This window comes from Pelecanus crispus, chromosome Z, assembly GCF_030463565.1.
Source record: "Pelecanus crispus isolate bPelCri1 chromosome Z, bPelCri1.pri, whole genome shotgun sequence".
In the NCBI taxonomy this organism is placed as follows: Eukaryota; Metazoa; Chordata; class Aves; order Pelecaniformes; family Pelecanidae; genus Pelecanus; species Pelecanus crispus.
The window spans coordinates 1,077,157-1,096,964 of NC_134676.1; the positions used below are offsets into that span (position 1 = coordinate 1,077,157).

The window sequence follows — 19,808 nt, forward strand, 5'->3', positions numbered from 1 at the left end:
TAATTAGAACCAGGAATGGGTTTGTGCTTTGCAAGTGTCACTGTCAACACTAACGTGAATAAGGTCACTGTTACAAAATGCGATTGCCGTGGAAAATCCCTCGTTATACAATGCTGGAGAGGTTGGCGGTACTATCCAAGTCAGTGGAACGGGGATTAGAATAAGCTCTTCATGGCAAGAGTCATCTTTCATCGCATGCGCATCAGCAGCAACAAGGTCGTAACCGAGACCCGGCACTCCCGTCACAAGCAGCAATACCGAACCGAACGCCACCGATCGGACATTCGCTGAGTCCGGAAGCATCTACAGTCACCCTGGGAATTAATTAGAACCACATTAATTCTAAACTTGCTAGAAGCTTCTGCGTTGATTAGGTGCAAGAGCAATCCATACAACATTCAGAATTTACATATATACACCATATTGTTCCCCAATATGTTATTTATGTCCGTTACTAAGATAACGTCGCACAGCTCAGAGGCAAACACTTCTGCAACCTAAAAGTTACTTCCTTTTAGTTCTTCATTTCCAAAACAGTTCCACACAATAAACTCAGTGGATTTTTAAAGACAGTCTATTTAACGCTGTTCTTTGTAAGTAAATAAATCTGTCAGGTAGCGAGGCACTACAGTGCTGCCTTTTTCACAGCCTTGGTGACATTTGACCATTTATCCCTGTTACGTGCTCAGCCATGTCCTTGTTTTACTACCCCATACATGCTGCTGCACTTGTGTTAAAACATAAAGACAAATATTTGTATTTCCAAATATGTAACAGTACTACGTTGTTAGCGTTTTTGCTTGGTTTTTTTTTTCGCCTTAAAGTATCTTGCTCTTCCTTTATTTATTGGAAAAACATATTTGGATTTCTAAAATAAGTTAGACGCTATCTTAGATCTTAAAATTACATTGAAAATACAAATAGATTACAAATTACAAAATAAAAAAAAAAAATTTCTGAAAAAGCCAATTTACCATCATGATGAGTTGCAAAACGTTGACCACTGAAGCCAGCAGATTTTATGCCCAACTAGGGAAAAAGTGCTGTTGTCCACATGTGAATTATTTAAGCAAAACATTTGTTCTATTTTCTGTTATCCAGAAAAGCCTTTCAGGCATTAAAGATAGCAATAAAAACTACTACTACATTGGAAGATTATTCTTGCATGTATTTCCAGTGCATTTGAAGATAGACCAAATTTTCTAAATAACTCCTGCGTGCGTGTTTTTAAATGCTTAAGAGGCACTGTAGTGTATTACTGAACTATTTTTCAGAAACAGGCTTCAGTGCTTTTCAGCCAGCTAAGCTAAAGCGCTTTAATCTCTAAAAGGACTGATGTGAAAGTGATCCTTTTAAAAAATTATTTGGATAAATGAAAGCATTTGGTGAATTTCAATTTGACTGAAAAAAATCCTGTTGACCACTGCACACCAGCATTGCTTTGTGCAGTCAATCAATAAATATTAGCCTTAGTAGGACCACTACAGAAAGAAGCTGCACCTTTTTTTTTTAAGATAAGGTTAAGTTTAAATTGTCTCGGAACTTTTTTTTTTGTATTCTACCAACACAAAACTAATTGTATTCAATTGTAGACCGAAATTTCATCTTTACTCAGGATACTTTTTCAAAGCTCAACTGCTGTTAATAACAAACACTTTCTCTGTAAATAAAATTGTTACTACCATCACACTCTAGCAACACAGCTGATAGCTTTCTGAAAACCTCAAACCTCAGCCTAGCACATAGCAAAACACGCACATAATTTGGAACTTACTCCATTAAAGCATCCCATCTGAATCTCTTTCCCGTGAAAAGAACACATGACATCAAAGGGGCAGAAAGCTGTCCCAGATATAACACACGCCTGTTTATAATACTGCTATTGCCAAAGCTTCCAGAAAAAGAACCAGAAGGTCTCTAACAGATGGGGAGCCAAGGAGATGGTCTATGTTCCTGAAGGAAACACTGATCTGATGTACATGCTGGGGAAATCTGTGTTTTAGGGTATGCCGAGCCCATTCATTAATTTTTTTTTTTTTTTTTGAGGGTCCACCCAGTCGTCGTTGTTTCTTGACAAGTCCTGCATCATCCCCTAGCTGCTAAAGGCATTCCCGGCACCCTGCCTCCCTCTTGGCTATTTCCAGTTAGCCTTTCACCCCCAGCCCGTGCCAACGCTCCCTACTCCAGACAGGCTGTTCTTCCACCAGCAGTAATCCTGGCTCAGGCACATTCAACCAGAGACTTGACCCCAAACTAGATCCGTCACACTGTCTTCAGGTCAATAGAAATAACTAGCTTTCTTCTGGACTTTCACAAAAATCTATACAAAGCTCAGTCAAAAAAAAAAATAGATAGCTTTCACGCTCTATAATCTGCAGTATGCTATGCTAAAATACATACTGTAGTCATTCAAATTCCAAGGATACGGATATTGAGCATATAGATATTTTCCTTATGACACTGCATAAATAAGCATGAAAAGAGAATCAAAAGATAACTGCTTATAATTAAATGCATATTTTTGCTTGGTCTGTCATTTCAGAATATGCCTTGATGGACCAGAACTCTTGACTTTACTTGCCAGTCTAGAATAAACTAGAGCAACTGTAAAAAGCTATATGAGTATTGTAGAAATGAAATATATATAATATATAGAAGGGCTATTCCATACCGTATGACAGCATGCTCAGTATATAATGAAATTCTATGTGCGACAAACTAGAGGCGCTTACTTGTTGAAAAAACCTCAAATCAAGCAGACTGATGGTAGCACCCTTACATCAGATCTTTCACCAAGGTAAATAATTTAAGGGATAACTAGAAAGGATCATATAAAGCCTTTAATCTTCAAGAACTACAAGCTAAACGTGTTGGCTGCAGGCAGACGTAAAAGCTCGTAACGCATACATTAAAATATAGATAATGATTCAGAAGTAACACAATATTACAGTCGTAACAGTTAAGCAGGTATTTAGTTTTTGTCTACAGCTCTTTTCTACTTTTGAATAACTTCATTTCTAATAGAACACTTCTTCATAAGCAGCCTTAGTATTTAGTTTTCTCATGAAAAATATGCTATTTGGCAGAAAGCGTTCTATCTCCAATATACCTACTATGCCAAAAAATAACATATTCATTATATTAACGCTCACCTGCCGCGATGTCATCGTCCACCAGATCGTGCTCTTCTTCCTGAACTTTTGCTTCTGTTCCCAATGAATCTGGGCTTGCACTGCCAGTTTGCATGGCTTCTGTGGTTACTCCAGCTGAAAGAGACAACCAAACACCCACAGAAGTCAGTGATTTTGGCAGGTAACATCCTTAGGTTAGGGAGAAAAAAAAAGTAATTATCTTTTGATATTCTGAACCATGCAATGTAACCCTATGAAACACAGATAAAGCAAACAGCAACTATTTTCTGGTTTCCCTTCATACTGTATGCAGACTTTTCACAAACCTATTCTTTAAAAAAACAAAAAAACCAAAAAAACAAACCCCAAAACCTTTCCATACTGTAAATACCTCTTTTGTATTTTCTTCTTTTTCTGATGTCTTCTAGCATCGTTAAAAATACTAGATACACATTACACACTAATAACTTATTTAGCCACAAAATACAGACTTCCAGCAGAACTTCTTACATCCCCTCTCAATGCTCCATCTCTCTTGCCAAAAAAGGTGCCGTTTTGCCAGGCTACCTCCAGAGTATATTAATTCAGCTGACTCATTCCATGTCATTTGGGTTGGGATGCATCTACTAGCTGCTATTAGAAATTACATGATGAACACCAAATTGTGCCACGTAACACCACGTGATTAAAGTTATAACTCGCTGGTTTATACTCTGCCCAGTTATAATCTTTAATTATTCCCTATATGAGCCTTACCACAATTCAATCAGGGGATTATCAAAAGAAGTGTTTTGCTAAGGCTCACAAATAGTCTTCCCAAAGAGCTTTAGGAAAGCTAAAAAGCAGACTGAAGCGATGCCCTGATGAGATTTCTCTCCTCCCAATACATCCTCTATGTCAGCTTATACTATCAAAAAGAAAAAATCTTATTATATGAAGAGATTGCTGCTGTACTGCTTGTGGCATGAGGTTTGCAAGCCACAGGGGCATTAAGTCCCCATTAACAAAAGGACCAGGGCCCCTCGTCAGCACCAGGCAAGAGTCAACAAGAAATTCAGTCTGGTAAGTGACCCTGCCGCGCGGAAGGCGGCCACCTCTCGCTGACCAACACGAGCACCAGCAGTGGCGTGGCGCTGGGCACTGGGAGCTGCCCACCGCACCCGCTGCTGCTCCCCTTCTGCTTTTAGAGCGCCTTTATGAAATCACTAACGTGCATTACTCCAGTTCGCAGTAGTTTTCACGTCATAACTCCCTAGTCTTCTCCAAACACATGAATGCGTGTGATAAATGAAAAGATGGCGGTATCATAACAAATCACAAGGGGGGAAGTCTCTGCTGGCTGTGTACAAGGTTTGTGAATCCCACACCTGAAAGCCATTTAACTCTGGCTCATCTTTAAACCAGTTCAGAACCATTAACGTTCTCATGACTACTCCAGATTTTACTTTTTTTAGTACTGTTTTTAAATACTAAGTATTCCTAGCGAAGTAATTACTTACACCTGGTGATAACAGAGCGATTGTCCGACAGCAATTGCTAACCTTACTCCGCCATCACCTCTTTATAAAGAAACCAGTACCTTTTAATAACTCTCTGGACTGTCCTTCTCCTTGTGCCAACACACAGAAACCAGCGATAATAAACACACAGCCAGGCCGAACGCACTGCTGAATCGCCAGCGTATCGCTTCAGTAAGCGTGCTGGCATGACTGCACGGAGATCCCGCGCCAGTACAGAGCGCGCAGGAACTTATTCAGGACACTCCTGAAAACAGGGACTTCACCGTTACGGTGCAGCAGTGCAGCCCGCGGGCGTCACTCCGCGGGGTCTTCGCCAGCTTCCACACACGCACCAGGATTCCAGCACCGCTTCGCCAAAATCTGTTTTTGCCTTCACCTTCAAGCACCAACTATTTGCGAACACGACTCTTCATCTGCGTACGCCCGCCGGAGTTGGCCGGCGTGTTGAGGGGGAGAGAGGAGGTTATTTTCTAAGCGCCGATTTGTATTTTGCATTGCAGTTAGTACAAGTAGCTACTAACCTCTGCAGGCATAGCAAGCATCTAGCTGTTCCCTAAATGCCATTTTCCATAGCCTAAAAATCTTTGACTTCTTTCCATACCCAGAGAAGGGGGAAGAGTTTGCGTGCCTTTTGAAAAGGGCAGTCTGAAGGCTCTGGCCGAGGAGCTTTCGTCTCGGGGAGTATTTCCTGTGGTGGAACACCCAAGTCAGTAGAAGCCAAGGGCCAAGCAGTCCCTAAACGGCAGGTTTAGGCTGGGCCAAAATTCAAAGCCTTTGGTTTCTTTAGTTATCACCTCACCTCTTTCCCCACTTTCTAGCCCCGAGTTGCTGAGGAGAGGCTGATTTTCCGTATTAGATAAGCTACACCTTTCTAAAGAGCTCAGCAAGACTAGTTACAATGAAATGGAAGGAACTGCCTTTGCATGAGTCAATTCTAAGTACAGCGCATAAAAAAATCAGAAAAGTTTATTACAATTTCATACAATTAAAAGTAAAAATCTATTTAATCAGAATGATTGAACATTCCCCCAAAACCACTGAATGGATAAAGCCAAAAGGGGAGAAAAATAGCCATCACGCAATTGTCAGGCAATAAATTATCATTTCTCCTCAATGAAAATCCAGTAAGAAGGAACATGTATTCCTGGACACAAGTGTTTTCTACATAATTCACAAAAAATGTCTCAGAAACACATTTTAGAAGTGAAAAAGATCATAAACCCCTGAATGTATCAGAAATAAGCCAGTCGACATATTAGAAAATACTGGAAAATTAAGAAAGATATACTTGTACCAGAAACTTACGCCGTTATTACAATTTACTATTTACTGCAGCAACCTAAACTCATTATTCAGTTAATACATTAAAATGTTGCAGCACAAAATTATTTGCCTTACTTCTTTGGCTCTTTTAAGTCCAACCTTGCACGAGTAAGATGATCAACTACGTATATAAATAGCAAAGTCTTTGGGGTCCAATCAAACCATCCTTACTCAATGAAAACACCCATTTAAATCGATGGAAGTTTAATTAAGTTTTACTCAATTAATCTGGCTTTAAATAAAACTTTGTAACAGAAGTATAAGCCTACCAGAAATGCATTCATAAAAACTGACAACGGCATATTCGTTATTATAGGCTTTTCATATTTATTTTGCTTTCCAGTGATAATACGGATTATTTCAAGCAGATTAAAGAGGGACACAATTTAAAGATACCTATATAAATTTCTTTAATTTTGTGCCGCCACGCGCAAGATCTTCACCTAAAAGGAAATGGTAATTTGATACAAACGTTTACCTGAATGAACTGGGATTTAGCAATATGGGAAGCAAGAGAAGAGCCTGTACCTAATTTCTGGGCAGAACGTATTGAAAACAGATTCCTGCAGAGCCTGAGCAGCACAGCCGTGACCGGCAGCCTGGCTGCCTCGCATTAATTCACTTCACACCGCTCCGATCGATCCCGGGCAGCTCCCAGCCGCCCCGCGCGCTGCCTGTCTGCCGGCCCCATCCGCATCCCGCACGCACACAAAGGCCGGGCCGAGATAACCTTTTGCTTTCCATTAAAGCCAGAGTAGCCATTTTCTATCTGCAGTAACATCACATATTTAAAAATATATCTGTCCCTCCAGGGCTTGGCGGACAGACCCACTGCCGGGAGCCTGCAGGCGTCCCACGGCAGGGCGCCCCGAAACGACGCCTTCAGCCTCCTAAGAAAACGTTACACTGGCCAAGGTAAATAAGTAAATAGAAGAAATGAAATAGAAACATGATATTGAGCAAAGGAATCCCTTTAAGAAAGAGAGTTTGATTTGCAGAGTCTGTTGGACACCGAAAATAGCCTTTGCTCTAAAGAACAAGCAGGGAGGAAAAGGCAGTAGCATTTCTCCCTTTTTGAACTTCACCTGAAAACACGTCCTCGTGGCAAACGCCCCACGGGCTACGCAGCATTTCAGAAACAATCATATGCTGCGCAAACGAGGAGCGGACAGGGCTATGGCAAATATTTTCAGTCGCATGACATAGCAGATGCAAGATGAAGCTTTGAAAGCGTAGCTGTTTTCCTCCCTGGGGGAGCCTGAAAAATACCAACACCTGCAACATCCCTCGCAGGTGTAATTCCTAGCATCACCGACACAGCCATTCCGTTTGACGCGGGGTCAGCAAGCCGACGTGCCGATTTCGGATTTGAAGGCCCAAAGAAAACAAAGATTTATTGTTCCCCCTCCGAGGCGCTGTGAAACAAAGCCTAACGCGTCCGCACGTGTGAGCGGCCAACGGCGCGCTGCGGAAGCCGTGCGGGCAGCTGCGAGGGAGCCCGGAGCAGGGACGGGGAACGGGGCCCGTGCAGACAGTCCCCGCAGCGCCGGCCGCTGGCGTGCCGCAAAGAGAAGAGATCCGCTTGGCCTTCCCCCGGCCTCTCCACCCCGCCATCTACACGGGACAATAATCTCTCCTGCATCGGTTAAAAGATTATTAAAAGATAACCCCGCGCAGGTTCAAGTCTCCCGAATGCGTTTTATCAAAACGCCGGGAGACATGCCAATTGCGTGATCTGAACGAGTAAGGTGGTCCCAAAATTGCTGCTGGATCTGGGCACCGAATATGCAAACGGGGAAAGATTTCATCTCTGTTTGCTGGTACCATACACTTGATTCATTCAAGAGCCAATTAAATGCATATGACAAAGTATCATACATCAGCAGCCAGCTTCTATTAGCGATTGCCACTTGTTTTAATTAAAACAAACCTGTGAATGTGCAAGAGAAGCCCTGCTTGTACATCATGCATATAAGAACTATTGCAGAGTAATAACGTATGCTGGACACAAAAATATGCTGATAATAATTTATGCCCCTATATCAAGAGGCAAAATTGGGAGAAGTGGCGGATGAAGGAATCAAAGCAGTATTTCTGTATCTTTTGTATTTCTTCTCCTTACCTTTCTAGCATAAAAATATGCTTTTCAGAAGTCCATTGTATCCATTTTGGCCATCCTAGATAATTCTGACCCCCTTTAATTCCTCCCCAGACCTTTAAAAACATGTCATTTTTTAATCATGTCTTACAACGTAACTAATATATACACTCTTTGCCCACAACAGCAACATTTGTAGCTCCTTATTTGGTTTCTCCTTTCTGCTATTGTAATTATTCTTCTTCTTCAGAGTGTTAGCATCTTTGTGTACATTCATTTGGACAGTAACACTATTAAATGCCTTCTCAGCCCTGTCATTCAGGAGAACCAGAAACTCTGCAACCTTAATTCCCATAGTTTTCAAGACTGTTAACGTATATAAAAAAAAATAATTCCAATTTGCTAGTCATGACCTGTTTGAAAGGTTTCCAGTAACAGTGGTTTTGCAATACTGAACATCTACATTCAAGTCATTCATTCAGCCATGCTCAGCTCATTTCTCGATTTTATATTTTCTTACTGTGTTTTAAAAACTTGCCTGTTCTGATAGATAAGCACATCCTAATTTAGTGTTAAAACAAATGCTGTGCTTTGATTTGCTAATGACTAACATAAAGGCCAAAATACTGCTGTATGCATACTTGAATTGAATGCATACAAAATACTCAAGGTTTTTCTTAAACCAGTCAGTCCCTGACTGTTGCTAAGAACAAGCATGCCGTGCTTCTAACCTGAGCACAAACATAAGCACAAGAGGCAGAACAAAATATTATGCTTCCAACTGATGCATGTGTAAAACATACTCTTCTCTAAACTTTCAAATGTAACTGTTTAAGTAATGAGGAGTACCAGAAATAGCAAATTTTTGAAACTAACAGGAATAACTGGTTGTTTTCAAGTATGTTAAAAAGAAGTTCCTTTTTTGGAAACAGTCAGTTTGGCTCAAGCAGGCACTACAGAGTGGTTTATACACACTTCACCAAGACAATTATGTCCATAACCTTGCACCCAACAAGGTCATTCGGTATCACTCCAGAGAAAAGAAATTAGTAATCATCAACAGGTGCTACAGCAGCTACTCCTGAGAGTAAAGAGCAGCTAGAGCTGTATACTACAAACTGAGTATAACCAACCTCAGATCAATTAAAAGAAAAAAATCCTAATATACAAAAGAGCACAAATATCTATCAAGATGAATCAAGGCTCTCTGGCAGGTGTATACAACATACTTTCACTTATCATTCACCGCTTGGCTGCACATCTAACCATGCAACAACATCCCCGTAATAAGGCAAATGCTACATGGCTAAAGGCTGTAATTAACAACAGCTCAGTCTTACCAACAAATTCTCAACACCACTCTAAAGTACTGTGTTGCATGTAATCTATGCATTCAATTTAGATTTAGTAAGATTATTACACATCTCTCAAAAATCAATTGGTATTTAATAGAGATCTTTCTCTGAATAGAAACTACATTCTTCAGTCAAAAAAGAATCTCATTTTAAGAAAGATGAACACCTACAACTTAAAAGCAAACATTCTCATTCATGAAAATATAATTTTTTACTGGTTTGTTATATAAGGCAGATGCGTTTGGACATTAGTCTATAAAGGCAAGTTTCTAGATGGATAATTGAATGGAGTATCTCATCACGCTGACAGATCTTCCAAGAACATACTCTTAAGAGTCTGTACAACCTCTGCTTTAATAACAATGAATAAAATTAAAATAGCTATTTTGGAGAAAGATGCAACAGACTAAATAGCAGTCGGTAGCTATTTAACTTATTTGGAGACCAAACTTTACCCAGTATCTCCTCGCAGCACTTGGCAACCAAGAGCTTTGAACACCCGACCGGGCAGGCGGTGCATCAAACGTTGAACAGCCGCTGATGGGCGTACGCTGCACGACCCTGCATTAGCCCCTGTCCGAGTCCTTTTATGCTCCCGGGATGCCAACAGATCCCTTGATAACAGTTTCTGTAATCTAACTGTACATTCTTTCAAAAGGAACGTCAGCGTTTTACCACCAGCACCTTGTAATTTTATCAGCCTTTTTCAGAGCTGGTTTCTTCCCTGAAACCTCTAAACTACAGCCCAGCTCCTCAACAGCAGGGACAGCCCGTGCAAAAGACACTCCGATCCCGATGAGACGTACTGAAGTGTTCGACTTACCTAATCAGCGTTAGTGACCCTAAGTGATTTCATGATGGTGAAATTACTTTGAAAATTTCAAGAAACCTTTCTATATAGCCCTAGATTTTCTTTTCCCCCTAGAACTTTCCCCTAGATGGGTCGTACTGTTCATAATTTTGTGTACAAAATGCTTTTTTAAAAATTTTATCTAGCAACCAAGTTATTTTCAGGTTTAACACAGCAATACTTACGTGATATGACGCTGTCAATGTACTGCGGTAAATAAGGAGCCCATGCATCAATGGTTTCTTTCCGACCTGCCTGCTCGATTCTTCTGAGTTCTGCCAGCAACAAGGCCTGGGCAGCTTCTCTTACCTGTAAAGCCAAGAGGAACATCACACAAACTCAAATATCAAATATTTATCAGTTTGCTTTCAGTGTAATTCAGCAAGAACAAAAGAAAAAAACTTCTACAGAAAACTAAACTAAGCTTTTAGTAGACCTTCATTTTTTTCCCACCCCTCTCCACCTTAACCACAGAAGCCAACTAACCAGGAATAGGACATGCCCCGCTGTGACCAGCCGAGGCTGGCTCCCATCCCGCGAATGGCAAGACAGGTTTCTTGCGCAAGGAACTAAGGCTGAACCTTATGTTTGTGCTGATGCATTGAAACACCACCAAAACTCTAGTTTTCTATAGGCAACTTGTCTTGTGAACACCCTTCTCTACAGCATTTCCAAAGCTGGGTCCAAAATTCCAAATGTACAATGAATGAAGCTTTCTAAATGTCATGAACGTTACCATATAAAAGCAAACCAAAAAAATCTCTTAAAAATATTTTTCACATCAGATTTACTCATTTACTCCGTATTACAGAAGACTGAACAATGAAAGCAGAGGAAGATATACATAAAAAGGTTTCCCAAAGTTTAAAAGAAAAAATCTGGGGTTTTACACCAACAGATACAAAGTACTATCTTGTACTATTTGTCCCCGTTTAATGTCACTTGTTCCATCTGAAGCGTTCATAAACATGCATTCATAAATACACACATTATTTTTGGTCTAAAAGATTTAACGCACAAGGAAGTCAAGTGATTTCATCAAGGTCAAATAAAAAATTGTGGACAAACGGAACATAAATATGCTACCCTGACACCTAAGGATATCCAGTAACTGGACTTCTGTTGCTTACAAATTTTAATGAGTTTCTAAGTAATTACTCTCTCAGGAAACCATCTCACAGTATATCCTATCTAGCAAAAGAATAGGCAATCAGGTAGCAAAAAACATATTCCCAATTAAGTTACAGGACCGCTGAGGACCTACAGTCTACAACCCAGCTCTGTTAATCCCTTCCCACTTGGAAAGCTGCACAGTCAGCAGATTTTTTGCCACAACAGCACAGGTGTAGTGTTAAGGCCCACTGGTCATTTATCAAACAGTTGGGTGACAAACCATTTACTGGCTACTGTATACACGCTCCAAAAAATAAAGCGACTCAGCAGTCTCTTGAAAAATACAGGGTAGGGTTTTTTAATCCTAATAAGATTCTTAATGGAAGCATGGAAGTTTTTAATCCAATAATTTCCTTAAAAAAAAAAAAAAAAAAAAAAGTACAGCATCCAGAAGGTAAAAAGAAAAAAAAAAATTTTTAGACATGATAGCTTTTTCAACATTTTGCCAGGTTAAGCGGAAAGTTAACTTACTAAATCTGAAGTAAAAACTGCAGGAACTTGTGTCAGAAAATAATTATATCCTTTTTATACTAAGAGAAAATGTGATCAGTAAAAGACACCATAAAACCCAAAAAACCTAGCAGTACAAAATGACTGAGATCACCTCCAAGCATCGATCCTGCCACCTGCGAGCCAGCATCTCCAGAAGCGGGGGCCTGAATTTATCCAGTCCCAAGAGGTCAGGGAGCATCACACAGTGCATGGCAGCAAGCTGGCTCCACCCTGTCAAGACACATCACAACCGAAGACAAACTAATAAACACCGAAGCAATTTTAAGTTCAAAATGCCATCAAGTAAGTTGACATTGGCCACTGGCCTGGTACACAGTAGCTCTTCAGGAGAAGGTGGGAGAAAGAGGGATTAAAAAAAACCAAAAAAGAACCAAATTTGCAGCAGAACAACAGAATTGTTTCTTCTGCCGTGGAAACCCGGGGCTCACCCATCGTTACTGACGCCAGCCGAGCTCAGGGCAGGCTGCACATGCATGTGCTTTCTGCCTCGGACAGGAACGAGCTCTTCCGGGCGTAACGCGTGCCGCGCCAACTGGCTGGTCAGATCCCAAACACGTGCAGGAGTCAAATGAGACTTCAGCAGAAGACTGCCTCAGATCAGTCCCGATTAAACACAAATGTCCCTCTTCCTCCCCAGCCCATCTCCAAAAGACTTCAGTGTCCAGTGGCATGCTCGCATTTTACAATTGCAGCCTGAAGAATATACTCAACATACATACTAAATACAAAAAAGTCCCTGAAAATATTATGGCCAATTTTTTTTCAAAAGCATAAACCACAATTCCAAGTTCAAGATTTAGATGCCCCCTTCACACCATAATTAGCATTACTTATGATGTTTAACGTCCTACATGCAAGCGTGATAGAATTAAATCACAGAAAACTTAGCATATGAATTACCACTAGAAAGATTACATAGAATTTTCTCTCCCCTTTTAAAAGGTATGCAAATACGTACAAGTACACACTTGTCTGATTTCCTTATCTTTCCATCTAAATCTTACTTCAACACGTTTACTTCAGGTGCATTCATACTACAAGCCTGCAATAGGGTGTAGTTAAAACCAGTAAAGATAAGCATATCAAGCTCAAACAACGTAGCTTGTAAAAATGCTTGTAAAGTACTCTAGGCAAAAAAATTCTTTTAGTATTATGCTCTACATTGACTTGAGAAACCGGAGAAATACTTCAGGTGAGCAAACAGATCTGTATTTTCTAAATTGTCAGCAATACCGAGCAAAAATCTAAATATTTTAACTGATAAAGCTCTTCATGGTGCTACAAGAAAAGAAATCACTATGTCAATTTTCCTTAAAGAAAAATGGATTAAAAAGAAGAATTGCCAATTTAAGAGAGCACCATTGCTACTACTTGAGATGCATGAAAGCAGGAATTTATAGCTTAGTAATAAGGGCATAAAAATTCTGATTTAAAGCAACTTGCTTACAGGGATACAAGGGGTTTTTGCTTGTTTGGTTGGTTTTTGTGCCAATCTTTTTGGCAGAAAGACATTCTTCACAACGTGGATAAATATTTATTAGAAAAAAACCCGTCCCCAACACAAACCCCAAGCGGTTTAAATAAACATGAAGTTTTCACAGACACCAAAAATAAAACTTAAGTGACACGAAACTGATTTTGTTTGCTTCTTTTTACAAGGAGCATCACATTTTTAGTCTTTCGGTTTGTAACGAGGGCTAGAGAGCGCTGGCGCGCCCTCGGCTCAGGAGCGGAAGGGCTGCCCCGTGCCCGTCCCCGCGGTGTCGGGGCTGAGCCTGCGGCCGGGGCTGGGCACGGCACTGCGGCGGAGCCCACCACGCGTCCCGCGGCTGTCCCCTGCACGCGCTGCCGATGGTAAAGGCACGTGTATCTTCCCCGCTTAACGAGGCCTGAGGTTTTTCTGGTCAAAAGACAACCGCCAACATGAACAAGGTCCGAAATACTGGTTGAGAGCTGAACTTACAGACGGTCCAAGACACAAACGGGATCTGCTCACCCTCTGCCAGCATTCATGGCGAAGCATACAAAAATAAACTCGTTGCCTCTCTTTTTTGCAAAGAAAAATTCCTACGTAGATCAAATTAAAGTCATGTCGTAACAATGATAAGGGACATTAGTTGAAAGTAAAAGACAAATAGATAGAAAAGTGAGGAAAGAATACCTTCATTGACTAAGAAACAGGTATGTAAAGTAGGAGCAGTGTCAGAGCCAGAGTGACCAGCTTCAGTGCTAGAGGAAACAGCAGGAGCAACTTGCAGAGGAAAGAAGAAGAAATAAAGAGAAAAAAACAGGAAAGTGAGGATAGCGGCTTCTGAAAAACAGATTAGTATCACTGAAGAATGAAAAACAAAAAACTGGAGGAAACTGTGATAATATTAAACTGAAAAAAATTCTACATTTTACAAGAAGTGCAATGCCAGTGAGAGGAAGACATGCAGCTGCAGAGAAACACAGATACGCTAACAGAAACTTGCACGTTTTGAAAAGACAAAAGTACCTGCAAACAGAGCGATTACAAAGGTGTCTTTAGATAGCCAGATCTGGTTTGACAGCACGGCTGACTCTGAATTTGAAAAACAGGAGTTTCGCTGCTTCTTTTTGTGCTTTCCCCATACTTAGATAGATTTGGAATTTGCACTACTCATTAAAAACCCTAGAAATAACCCCTTTTACACCTGGGCTGCCCCATCTGTCACTCTTAAATGTCACAGAATCTATTACTGCCGGTTACTTTTAATATAGGTTCATTTTAAATGTGTCTCCATTCAAATAACTGTAAGCCTACACCAAGGAAAGGACTCAGAATCTAAAGCAGAAGCACACAAAGCTTACAGTCCAAGACCACAGGCAAGCAACTACAGAAGAGCACAGTTCAAGCACGTTACTCAAAACAGTACTCGTGACATTTGTTTTGTAAACCGCATCATTTCTTGGTGCAAGTGTAATTTAAAAGCAGTTCTAAACATTATGCTTCCACTAACGCTTCATGACTTAATATTACCACATGAAAAGATGCGCAGACCTTATGGCATACACATGCTACAACCCGGGGTCAACGTGGAGATTTAGAGGTCACTATCTGACACTTCCTTCCTATAGAGAAATTACCATATGTCATGCACAAGCATCTTCAAATTAATCCCCCTCTCTTATTCCGTTGCTGAACAACAATGGGTTCAAGCTCCCGAACCGATTAAGCATTGTCTTCTCAATGGTCCGTTTGCTTTTCATGCAGTGAACTTCTTTTGTCACTGTGGGACATCTGCATCAAAACTACTTTTTCCATACTTTCCACACAAACGCATCACGATGGCACGTGTACAGGGACAGGACGACTAGCGTAAATCGCTTCATAACAGCAAAACCTAGTTTCAGTAGATGGATAAAAAAGCTATTTATTTTATGAAAAAGATTGTTTGCAAAAACACAAACCTGCCCCATACTGAAACTGAAGTCTTACTCGGAAATTTCTTTTTTGCCTCGTTTTGTTGTAGCTGCCAGCTCTCTTCCAACACCAGTAATGACCACAATCACTGTAATGGAAGCAGCTGGCCTGGTAGCCGAGCAGCACGGAGCTGCACTCATCTCAGGACAAATACAGGTCAAAGTGATGGAGATCAAGCATGTCATAAAATGCATTAATTGTATCTCCAATTGATTTTTAAGAACAACAGCACTAGAAATTTATGAGTAGCAAGTAGTGCAAGTAGTGCACAATGGGAGGTAAAGGTAAGACACTGAGGAACTTATGACCCAAGAGTACCACTCAGAAACAAACCCATCTTCCCCCAAGAGCATGCAGGACACGCCACCAGACATAGAAAACAGCCTGGCAATTTAGGAACAGGAGTATTTTTCTATATTTCTGTCATCACACAGAATTTCATTTTTATCAATTGTTTCTCATGAAGTTGTAAGCATTTCCACCGGGTAACTAAAGTATGTCCATCCCTAAAATCAGCAAAGCTATTGCAAGGAAAAATTACATAGTTGTCATTTGGGAAAGAAAAACCATAATGGGAGTGTATCTTTAAAGCCAAAACACAGACAGATCCTCTCTGTGACGAATGTTTTTTCTCGCACTGAATTTGCCATATAGACACCATCTCTGGGAAATCCTGACCTTTCAAAGGAGAGGTAAATGGCTGTTAAAAAAAAAAAACAAACCCAAAAAACACCCCTAAACCCAGAAAAGCTCCACATGTTGAGACAAGAGCCCTGATTTTTTTTTTGTTTCTGCTTGTTGTTATTGATTGCTACTTCTCTATTTATGTAGCACCCTTGACCATGAAAAAAGCTTGACATGTACCATTCCTGAACCTTTCCAATGAAAGATCACGGTTAATTAATATTTATATTTAGGAAAAGAAGAGATACACACAAGTGTTGCTGATGGGCAAGTCTCCTTCTCAGATATAAGCATCCTGCTTTTTTGCACGTAAATGAAGAAAATCACACGGTGTATGTATGTTGTGCCTACTAGCTCTCTAATACAAGAGCAGTTCCATGGTTTAAAGAGAGATTTAAAGATGCACATGTCTTTAATGCACATCTTTAAAGACTGTACACTGTAGTAAATACCACTACAACAAAGTATTTATATTCTGTAAAATGCAATCGTTTTACAAATTGCAAGTTTTTCCGTATTCATATAGCTTGAAAAGACAAAGTTTTAATAGTTAACAGTTAAAAGTTAAAAATAAAAAAAAGATAATTGCCATTTTCAAAGGAAATTTCAAATCAGTCCTGAAGGATATCTGCTTTATAGATTAGCTAAAAAAAAAAAAAAAGCCAACCCCAAAACCCAAACACATTATGGAAAAAAGAGAAACCTTTCTTCTTCTGCCCTACAGTGTATGCACGCAGCTGGGCTCACATCCACAAAAATCCCAAAGAGCTGTAAGAGCAGCAATGATGCGTACACCTTTCCTTTTTGTTTCATCATATAGCAAAACATGCATGACAAAGGCTACAAGCATACATTCCCCTCAAGCCATAAACAACCTTCAAGGGGTCCCATGGGGATTTTGTTGCCATTACCCCAGCGGGTAAGCGCTGCCCCTCCTCTCGTGGGCACCGCAGGTGTGCTGTGCTGCGCTGCGCTGCCCTGCGCTGCCCTGCCCTGCGCTGCACGCGTGGCCTTCGCTCCCCACGAGCCGGCGCCCGCTGCCTCCAAAAGCTGCCCCATGCTCTTCCCAACACCTCACTTGCTCCTTAGTGTTGAGCTGAAGTCAGAATTGGCCACAACACAGTGCTTTACATTTACTTTATTGCTGGCATTAAGAGGAGCAGCTCATTTGCCCCATCAAACAGCAGCTCTCATTTGAAAAGCGAGCAGGAAGGTGCCGCCTCCTCCTCCTCTCCCCAGTCCCAGCAGGATGCTTCTGTGTGCTCCTGCTGCCCGGGGGAAGCTCTAGTCCCGCTCCACTCTACGCCAGTAGAAAAGTCATGTCTAATCTCGTGTACATCCTTCTTTTACATGCCATGTTGTTCTACTTCCTGTACTTAACCATTACACTTATGAAAAGATACAGACTATTAAAGATCCTTCAGCAGCATCCACTCCCATCTCTCATAACTGCAAGTGATGAAAATAGCAGCAGTGGTAGAAGTAGAAAATAATTTCTTCCACTTTCATGAAAAGGAGAGGAAATGTATACATGCTACTTAGATGTGTTTACCTTTATGCTTTAGTTTATAACATACATAAAGGTTTTTGTAGTAGGCTGTATAGCCCCTAGTTACAGACTTTAAACCTCTTACGATCACCTCAACACCAGAATGTTTGGGAACACTTAAAAGATGCAAAATTCATTGTCAGGGACTGACTTCATGACAGTATCAGCATCTTACATTGATTCTTAAAAAGATCTTAGTCATCAAAATTTTTATGTAGAATATGACACTACTTTTTCCTCCCATGTAGAAGCTAGCAGTATTTTTATCACTTGATAGTAAGGTGATAACTTCAGTGTCAAGAGCTGAAATGACGTATCAAATCATTCCAAAGCAAGTGATTTTTACCTTGCTTAATTTGTCCTTGGGCTGCATGACTTGAAATCGAAGGGGGTGCCTTCACTTTTGACATCTCAGGAGTGCCTGGCCTAGGTGGCCTAAACACAAAATATACATGAAGGGGGAGAAGGAGGAGGATAGGGGAAGGGGGCGGGTGGGGAAGAAGAAAAAATAGGATATTATTTGCTAAAGATACTGTGACTAAACAAACTTTGAAAAGCAACCCTATAAAAAACAGTCAGTTTGACAGGAAAAAAAAAAAATCTCATTTACAATTCCTAGGTAAGCTTATTCTTTTCATGATAAAAAGTTCATCTGTACAATTTATTTTGAATTTGACCTACTCATAAAAACTCTTTAAAAACAATAAGCACTAAAAAGGAGGACAAAAACGGCCTCAGACCTACCGGCGTATACATTAATACAACTCCATGTTTTAGTAACGTTGTAAGTTACGTAACTCCATTCAAAGCAATATAGTTATCTTAGCATAAAAAAATACTACGTTCAAGAAAGAAGAAATACACTCAGTTCCATCTAGGTATCAAAGTTTTTCATAGCTGTTAAATACATCAAGCCCCGCAGTAAAGTTAAACAAAATAAAATGCTGTATTAAAATAGAGACTCTGAAAGAAAGTTACCAGAAGTTCAAGTGAGTATTTGCCGTACCTGGTCGGACCCTTCTTCATGTGGTCGCCGATAAAAGTTGCGTTGGTCATGCTCATCAGCGTGTTGGCCAGTGAGATAACAGAGAGGAGGTGCTGAGTGGTGACGGCACGTGACACGCCGTACGTCCCCTTTCCCAGTCCTTCCGTGACAGACATTTTCCGTCCTAACTCCACGCTATCGTAGGACGCTTTGCCTACAGGCTGATTATAGCCAGGGAGCATCAGAGACATGTGGCCTCCTCTGGACAGGAGGCCAAAGGACACTGAACAGTGTGGCTTAAGCATCCCAAGACGATCAAGACAAAGCTCGTCTAGAACAGAATTCAGGCCCCAGGCATGAAGACAGGACATAAAAAGCTTTGCCGTATCCATGGTTAGATTATATTCTAATAAAGTTAATGGCTTAGATTTGCTAGAGCGGTATTCTGGGTCACCATCTTCTCTTCTCTGCCTTATCGATTCTTCATCCTCATCTTCATCATCGAGAAGATGCTCTTTTATATTCTCTTTGATTGTTTCCTTGACCTGCTGGAAGAGGACGGCTGCTCGTTTACCAGTCAAAAAGGAGCTTCCTTTGTCAGAGCCGCCAGAGGCTTTCTGCAAATTCTCCGGAGAAATAAGTGCAGTGTTGGGTCTGGAGGCCTCCTCAGTCAGCAGCTGAATAATCAGGGCTTCTACATCAAAGAAGAGCACATGTATATCCGGATCTGTTAAGTTAGTCTTTATAGCTTGAACCATCAGGGAGTTATGTGAATACTTAGGTAAATTCCCCTGAAAAAGAAAAAGAAAAAAAAAAAAAAAGAAAAAATTTGAAATTTTAATTGGATTACTTTCTTAAACACTTCACAAAGTTAAGTCACAAATTAAGGAAGCTGTGGATGATGGAAGTTTGAAAACTCACGTGGGTATAAACATGTTATGACAAACATTATAAAAATATCAGTGAATAATTTTACAGCATTTTTCACGATGTCAGGAATTTCAGACTTGTGATCCAGTGTTACACCCCTAAAATGCAGGAATTTCACTTACAGAAGTTTATCAGATAAATAGAGCTCTCTAGATAAGACAGAAGTTCACATTTCTTTCTCATTAATTCTAAAAGATAACAGTTATACTCCAAGGAACAATAAGATTTCAATATCTTATTAAACTTAAAACA

The 19,808-nt window shown here is 40.5% G+C and overlaps 1 protein-coding gene across 1 annotated transcript in view; it reads right to left on the reverse strand.

Moving 5' to 3' along the window:
* Positions 1-19,808, reverse strand: part of WDR7 (WD repeat domain 7) — a 143,961-nt gene that overhangs the window by 87,771 nt on the left and 36,382 nt on the right. The window contains exons 15-20 of the mRNA XM_075727208.1: positions 18,648-19,417; positions 17,988-18,076; positions 14,125-14,214; positions 12,055-12,173; positions 10,463-10,586; positions 3,153-3,266 (exon numbers count right to left, since the gene is read on the reverse strand). Coding sequence (XP_075583323.1) covers positions 3,153-3,266; positions 10,463-10,586; positions 12,055-12,173; positions 14,125-14,214; positions 17,988-18,076; positions 18,648-19,417 — 1,306 coding nt within the window. The remainder of the gene's footprint in view (positions 1-3,152; positions 3,267-10,462; positions 10,587-12,054; positions 12,174-14,124; positions 14,215-17,987; positions 18,077-18,647; positions 19,418-19,808) is intronic.